At 40.2% G+C, this 7,518-nt stretch overlaps 1 protein-coding gene across 2 annotated transcripts in view; it reads left to right on the top strand.

Moving 5' to 3' along the window:
• The first annotated feature begins 1,543 nt into the window (after nucleotides 1-1,543).
• sdsl (serine dehydratase-like) overlaps nucleotides 1,544-7,518 on the top strand; it is a 43,171-nt gene continuing 37,196 nt past the window's right edge. For both annotated transcript variants that reach the window (XM_034159907.1, XM_034159906.1), the window contains exon 1: nucleotides 1,544-1,659. Coding sequence is in view for 1 of the 2 variants with exons in the window: in XM_034159906.1 (XP_034015797.1) it covers nucleotides 1,579-1,659 (81 nt within the window). In the remaining variant the exon portion in view is untranslated. The remainder of the gene's footprint in view (nucleotides 1,660-7,518) is intronic.

Raw genomic sequence — 7,518 nt, 5'->3', positions numbered from 1 at the left:
GGGTGGGGAATAACTTTTTTGTAATTGCCCCAGGGGGCCCAAAAATAGGGGGTGCTGTAACTTTGGTCATAAGAGGTCAACCATGGAACAGTTTGGGTACCATGCCCATCTCACAAAAAAATTTCAGCCCAAACCAGAGGGGTCAACAATCCAATGTGTCAATGTTTTAAAAAAATTATGTGAAATGACTACTTCCTGCTTCATATGACTGTAAATTGACCATTTTTAGGATTTGCTCAGACATTTAAAGCAGTTACATTGTGTAAAATCATTTTGTTGTATTTTTCTTACAGTTGCACATGTTTAACTAAAAATGACATTATAAGCAAAATGTAAGCCTGAATTGGGTCCCTTTAAAAGGATTACGCTGGGATTTTTCATTTTTTCTGAACCCATTAAACTGACCATTTCTGGATCGCTGTGCACTTCCAGTGTCAGAAGAGGTTCGACATATGACGTCCCAGTTACTTAGCAAACTAACAAATTATTTTATCTTAAATGTATGAGGATTATGGTTTAGTTTTTGTGAAATACATGAAAATTTGGAAATTTTGACAATTCCTCTGCTTATGGACCACGCCCATGCACAGTATAAAAATTGTGATTTGTTCTAGGTCCAATTCCTGAGTATTTTCGATGTGCCCCAGCAAAGTGAAGAAACAGGATATTGTAATCGGTCTTGTGTTTGTTTTAATGTGAACAAGTCAATGAACAAAAATGGATTTCCCCAAACGTGGTGGGTCTGTTACTTGTGCAGATAACTCGAGAGGATCAGACAAAGGTCAAGGTCGGCAAAAGCACTAAGAAAGCATTTTCTGCGAGCTCCACAACCAGTAGGCTCAGAGATATTCTAAAGTTTATATTGATCAGCAAAATATTTGTGATTGATTGGTAATATGAACTGTCAGATATGGACATATCTCAGCATGCAGATCCCTCTGATGGCTTTTATTTCTATTTGAAATCTGTGCAGAACATCACAATTGGCTCACTGGGTGTGTATCAGTTTACACACGAGCTGATCTCCAAGAATACACAAATGTAAAGTGACGTCTCAAACAGCAGCTCAGTCCCATTTAATGTAAAGGCAACGAAAATAAATCCATTAGTTGCCAATCAAACAGCTATCTACAATTTATTAGCAGCTCGTCTTAAATGTGTTTTGCCATTCATCCACGTGACCTTCAGAGGGAAAAGGTAAAATAATCAAGGTCAACATGTTTGACAAAAAGAAATGCTACAAAGTCTTAATATATTTTTTTAATGCACCTAGTTAACTGTATTTTATTTTAAGCTCTTACACTGAGGTTTCACTATGAGGGAAAAAATATGTATATGTATATTTATGACTGTAACTTATACTTTGGTAAAACATTTACATTTCTGAGCGCTTTCTCGTGCTTATATCAAGTGAGTAATCAAAAATTATATATATTATATACATGATCTACCCGATTAATTGATAGTACGTGTAATTATTTTGAAAGTCTTGCTGTCGAAGGTGTTCGTAACTTGACATATCCGCTAAGCCAGCTAGCTTAGAGGATATTCTGTAGCTAGCTTTCATGAAATTTGTAAATGTTCGATTGTTTCTTGATAAATGTATCACTTTTTTATTTGATAGTGAGGGGTTTGTTCAACGGGACATTTTATCCGAACGTAAGTTAAAATGTGTGCTTCCGTCATATTTCCATAGTTGACGTTGTCATGTACAAAAATGTCCGGAAACTTGATTTTTACAGCACATACTATAAAAACACGCATTTTGCATACAGTCTGTTGCTTTTCCTTGTGTTAAATACAGTTATTCCACAAGTTTAATTAAATTTTGAACAATCCACAGAGACGGCTCTCACTAATGTGGCCCAGTTCCGGATCACTGCTGTAGTTTTTGCGCCGCCGTTTCTCGTAATCAGCGCGAATAAACTAATACTTCGTACCAATGGAAAGACTGATGTTTTGTCTACAAACGACCACAAGCTCGACTGGATCCAGCCATCCTTGTGATCAGCAGAGGAATCAAAACATCCGGTCTCGGTGGTGTGCACGCTTTTTCTGACTCACTCATTCCTGCAAGTTTGAAGTAACGATCTCTATTAAGTAGCAAAGGTGAGTTAGCCGTTCGGTGTTTTTGGTTCTAGAGTGGGAAAATACTTACTTACTTGGGTAGAAAATGTCAGTATGTTATGTCTTGCTGTTTAATTGCTGCACGCATTTATCTCTGATGTGAAAATTTGCTAGTTGTGGATCACTGAAGCAGCAGCCTCGTGTCTGTACTTGTGAGTCATGTGGACTTTGGGGGTCATCTCAACATCACGAATGGGCATGAATGTGGGGCTTTTACTTTTAATTCGGGAGAAATCTCACCTCCACACTTCATTTTTTGCTCGTAAAAACGTATAAGGGCGCTTTTCGAAACTAAGTAAATTCTCATTTAATAAGTATAATTTATATCATTTGTGTTCAAAACACATTCTCAGGCACAGTGTGTATCATTCTGCATTAGAAGGGCTCCAGCCAGATGCCAGGAATGACCCCAAAGTGACACAGAGTGTCGTGATCCAGAACTGGCAAAGTGATCCATTTCCGGCAAATATTTGCACCACACATATTCACACTTTAAGTAGAAGGGCTACTCCATACAGACTTTTTCAGCTAAATAACACCCAAATACCCAAAACAACAATACACAATTAACGGACATTCAGTTGCATTATGGCTCCGTATAGCGGGACTTTAAAAAAAGGTGATCCGGAACTGCGCAACTGTCTGTACGGTTCTGGTGCTGTTAGATCTCAGTGCTGCATTTGATACTGTGGATCATCATATTCTATTTGATAGGCTGGAGAATCATTCTAGGATTACTGGGAGTGCCCTTGCATGGTTGATGTCATACCTGACGAATCGTTCTCACTGTGTTTTGTACAGTAACACTACCTCTGACCTAAGTGACATGAAATTTGGGGTTCCACAGGGATCCATCTTAGGCCCCCTTCTCTTCTCCCTTTATATAGCACCCCTTGGGCACATATTGCATTTTGGGATTACCTTTCATTGCTATGCGGATGATACTCAGTTATACATGCCGATAACTGATGGTAATCTCATCCACATAAAATCCTTAGAAGATTGCCTTCCATCAGTGAGAAGCTGGATGTCGAGCAACTTCCTGCTTTTAAATTCTGACAAGACTGAAATGGTGGTTCTTGGTCCAGTGAGACATCAGCATCAATTTGACCAGCTAACGTTTAGCCTAGCCTCATGTGACAAAGTGAGGATGCTTGGGGTCATTTTTGATCCTACGTTGTCCTTTGACCTCCACATTAGAAATATTACAAGGACTGCTTTCTTCCACTTGCGAAATATAGTGAAGATTTGTCCCATCCTGTCTTGGGCTGATGCTGAGACCCTGATTCATGCATTTATCTCTTCTAGATTGGACTACTGCAATGTTCTATTTTCTGGTTTACCACAGTCCAGCATTAGGGCTCTCCAATTGGTTCAAAAATGCTGCTGCCAGACTTTTGACACGAAGCAGAAAGTTTGACCACATTACACCCATTTTGGCGTCAGTTCACTGGCTTCCTGTCCCAGTGAGATCAGATTTTAAGGTTCTGCTGCTAACCTATAAAATTGTTCATGGACTGGCACCTCCCTACTTAGCTGACCTAATTAAACCCTACGTACCGGCCCGGGCTCTGTGTTCTCAGGGTGCAGGACTACTTTGTGTCCCTAGACAGCCATTCATGCTTTCATCAGCTCCAGAATTGATTATTGTAATGCACTTTATTCGGGCATTAATCAGTCGTCTCTTGCACGTCTCCAATTGGTGCAGAATGCTGCTGCTCGTCTTTTAACAAACACTTTTAGACGTGAGCATATTACACCCGTCCTGTACTCACTCCACTGGCTTCCAGTTCGTTTTAGAATTGATTTTAAATTTTAATGTTTGTTTTTAAAGCTATTTATGGCCTTGCACCTCCCTACTTGTCTGAAATTTTAACTTTGCGCACCTACAGTAGGACATTAAGGGCGTCTGGCCAGCTTTACTTAGATGTTCCGAGGTCAAGATATAAACGCTGGGGTGATCATGCTTTTGTGGTAGCTGGCCCCAAACTGTGGAATGAGCTACCTCTTGAGTTACGTACTATTCCTGACCTAGCACTTTTTAAATCTAAGTTAAAGACTTATTTATTTAAACTGGCTTTTAACACTTAGTGGGGAAGTGACATGTTCTGTTATTTTTATGTGTTGTTTTAAAATTTTATTTTATATGTGTTTTATTTTTGTAAATTTGTGTTTTTAATGTTAAGCACTTTGGACACCAGTCGGTGCTGTAAAGCGCTTTATAAATAAATGTTGATTGATTGATTGATAGGGTGAATAAGAAGTCTGTGGGTTACAGAGCTTTCTCTTATTGTGCCCCTGTTCTGTGGAATGATCTCCCTGCGTCAATAAAACGGGTCAGATTCTGTGGAGACTTTCAAGTCCAGACTTAAGATGCACTTATTTTCCCTTTCGTATGGCTAGCATACTGACATAATATGTTACTATGCTTTTTACCCTTTTAAATTCATTTTATTTGGAAACGGAGCGTTTCCAAATTTTTGCTCCCATTTGTCATGAATTCAAAGTTCTAAAACATTTTCTATAAACACAAAAGACCTGTTTCTCTCAAACATTGTTCACAAAGGAGTCAGTTGAGGTGGCTCGGGCATCTTTTTCGGATGCCCCCTGAACGACTCGCTGGAGAGGTGTTCCCGGCACGTCCCATTGGGAGGAGGCCCCGGGGAAGACACGCTGGACGGATTACATCTCTCGGCTGGCTTGGGAACGCCTTGGGGTTCCCCTGGAGGAGCTGGGGGAGGTGTGTGTGGATCGGGAGGTCTGGGCGGCTTTGCTTGAGCTGCTGCCCCCGCGACCCGACTCTGGATAAAGCGGAAGAAAATGGATGGATGGATATTTGAGAGAATTAAGTCTTTTGTGTATATACAACCCCTGGCAAAAATTATGGAATCACCGGCCTCGGAGGATGTTCATTCAGTTGTTTAATTTTGTAGAAAAAAAGCAGATCACAGACATGACACAAAACTAAAGTCATTTCAAATGGCAACTTTCTGGCTTTAAGAAACACTATAAGAAATCAAGAAAAAAAGATTGTGGCAGTCAGTAACGGTTACTTTTTTAGACCAAGCAGAGGAAAAAAATATGGAATCACTCAATTCTGAGGAAAAAATTATGGAATCACCCTGTAAATTTTCATCCCCAAAACTAACACCTGCATCAAATCAGATCTGCTCGTTAGTCTGCATCTAAAAAGGAGTGAACACACCTTGGAGAGCTGTTGCACCAAGTGGACCGACATGAATCATGGCTCCAACACGAGAGATGTCAATTGAAACAAAGGAGAGGATTATCAAACTCTTAAAAGAGAGTAAATCATCACGCAATGTTGCAAAAGATGTTGGTTGTTCACAGTCAGCTGTGTCTAAACTCTGGACCAAATACAAACAACATGGGAAGGTTGTTAAAGGCAAACATACTGGTAGACCAAGGAAGACAAAGCATCAAGACAGAAAACTTAAAGCAATATGTCTCAAAAATCGAAAAATGTACAACAAAACAAATGAGGAACGAATGGGAGGAAACTGGAGTCAACGTCTGTGACAGAACTGTAAGAAACCGCCTAAAGGAAATGGGATTTACATACAGAAAAGCTAAACGAAAGGCATCATTAACACCTAAACAATCAATCAATCAACTTTTTTCTTATATAGCGCCAAATCACAACAAACAGTTGCCCCAAGGCGCTCCATATTGTAAGGCAAGGCCATACAATAATTATGAAAAACCCCAACGGTCAAAACGACCCCCTATGAGCAAGCACTTGGCCACAGTGGGAAGGAAAAACTCCCTTTTAACAGGAAGAAACCTCCAGCAGAACCAGGCTCAGGGAGGGGCAGTCTTCTGGTGAGACTGGTTGGGGCTGAGGGAAAGAACCAGGAAAAAGACATGCCGAGAAGGGGGGCAGAGATCGATCACTAATGATTAAATGCAGAGTGATGCATACGGAGCAGAAAGAGAAAGAAACAGTGCATCATGGGAACCCCCCCACAGTCTACGTCTAAAGCAACATAACCAAGGGATGGTCCAGGGTCACCCGATCCAGCCCTATCTATAAGCCTTAGCGAAAAGGAAAGTTTTAAGCCTAATCTTAAAAGTAGAGAGGGTATCTGTCTCCCTGATCTGAATTGGGAGCTGGTTCCACAGGAGAGGAGCCTGAAAGCTGAAGGCTCTGCCTCCCATTCTACTCTTACAAACCCTAGGAACTACAAGTAAGCCCGCAGTCTGAGAGCGAAGCGCTCTAATGGGGTAATATGGTACTACGAGGTCCCTAAGATAAGATGGGACCTGATTATTCAAAACCTTATAAGTAAGAAGAAGAATTTTAAATTCTATTCTAGAATTAACAGGAAGCCAATGAAGAGAGGCCAACACGGGTGAGATATGCTCTCTCCTGCTAGTCCCCATCAGTACTCTAGCTGCAGCATTCTGAACCAACTGAAGGCTTTTTAGGGAACTTTTAGGACAACCTGATAATAATGAATTACAATAGTCCAGCCTAGAGGAAATAAATGCATGAATTAGTTTTTCAGCATCACTCTGAGACAAGACCTTTCTGATTTTAGAGATATTGCGTAAATGCAAAAAGGCAGTCCTACATATTTGTTTAATATGCGCTTTGAATGACATATCCTGATCAAAAATGACTCCAAGATTTCTCACAGTATTACTAGAGATCAGGGAAATGCCATCCAGAGTAACGATCTGGTTAGACACCATGCTTCTAAGATTTGTGGGGCCAAGTACAATAACTTCAGTTTTATCTGAGTTTAAAAGCAGGAAATTAGAGGTCATCCATGTCTTTATGTCTGTAAGACAATCCTGCAGTTTAGCTAATTGGTGTGTATCCTCTGGCTTCATGGATAGATAAAGCTGGGTATCATCTGCGTAACAATGAAAATTTAAGCAATACCGTCTAATAATACTGCCTAAGGGAAGCATGTATAAAGTGAATAAAATTGGTCCTAGCACAGAACCTTGTGGAACTCCATAATTAACTTTAGTCTGTGAAGAAGATTCCCCATTTACATGAACAAACTGTAATCTATTAGACAAATATGATTCAAACCACCGCAGCGCAGTGCCTTTAATACCTATGACATGCTCTAATCTCTGTAATAAAATTTTATGGTCAACAGTATCAAAAGCAGCACTGAGGTCCAACAGAACAAGCACAGAGATAAGTCCACTGTCCGAAGCCATAAGAAGATCATTTGTAACCTTCACTAATGCTGTTTCTGTACTATGATGAATTCTAAAACCTGACTGAAACTCTTCAAATAGACCATTCCTCTGCAGGTGATCAGTTAGCTGTTTTACAACTACCCTCTCAAGAATCTTTGAGAGAAAAGGAAGGTTGGAGATTGGCCTATAATTAGCTAAGATAGCTGGGTC

This window comes from Thalassophryne amazonica, chromosome 19 (genome assembly GCF_902500255.1).
Source record: "Thalassophryne amazonica chromosome 19, fThaAma1.1, whole genome shotgun sequence".
Taxonomy (NCBI): Eukaryota; Metazoa; Chordata; class Actinopteri; order Batrachoidiformes; family Batrachoididae; genus Thalassophryne; species Thalassophryne amazonica.
This window is presented reverse-complemented; position numbering and strand designations above follow the sequence as displayed.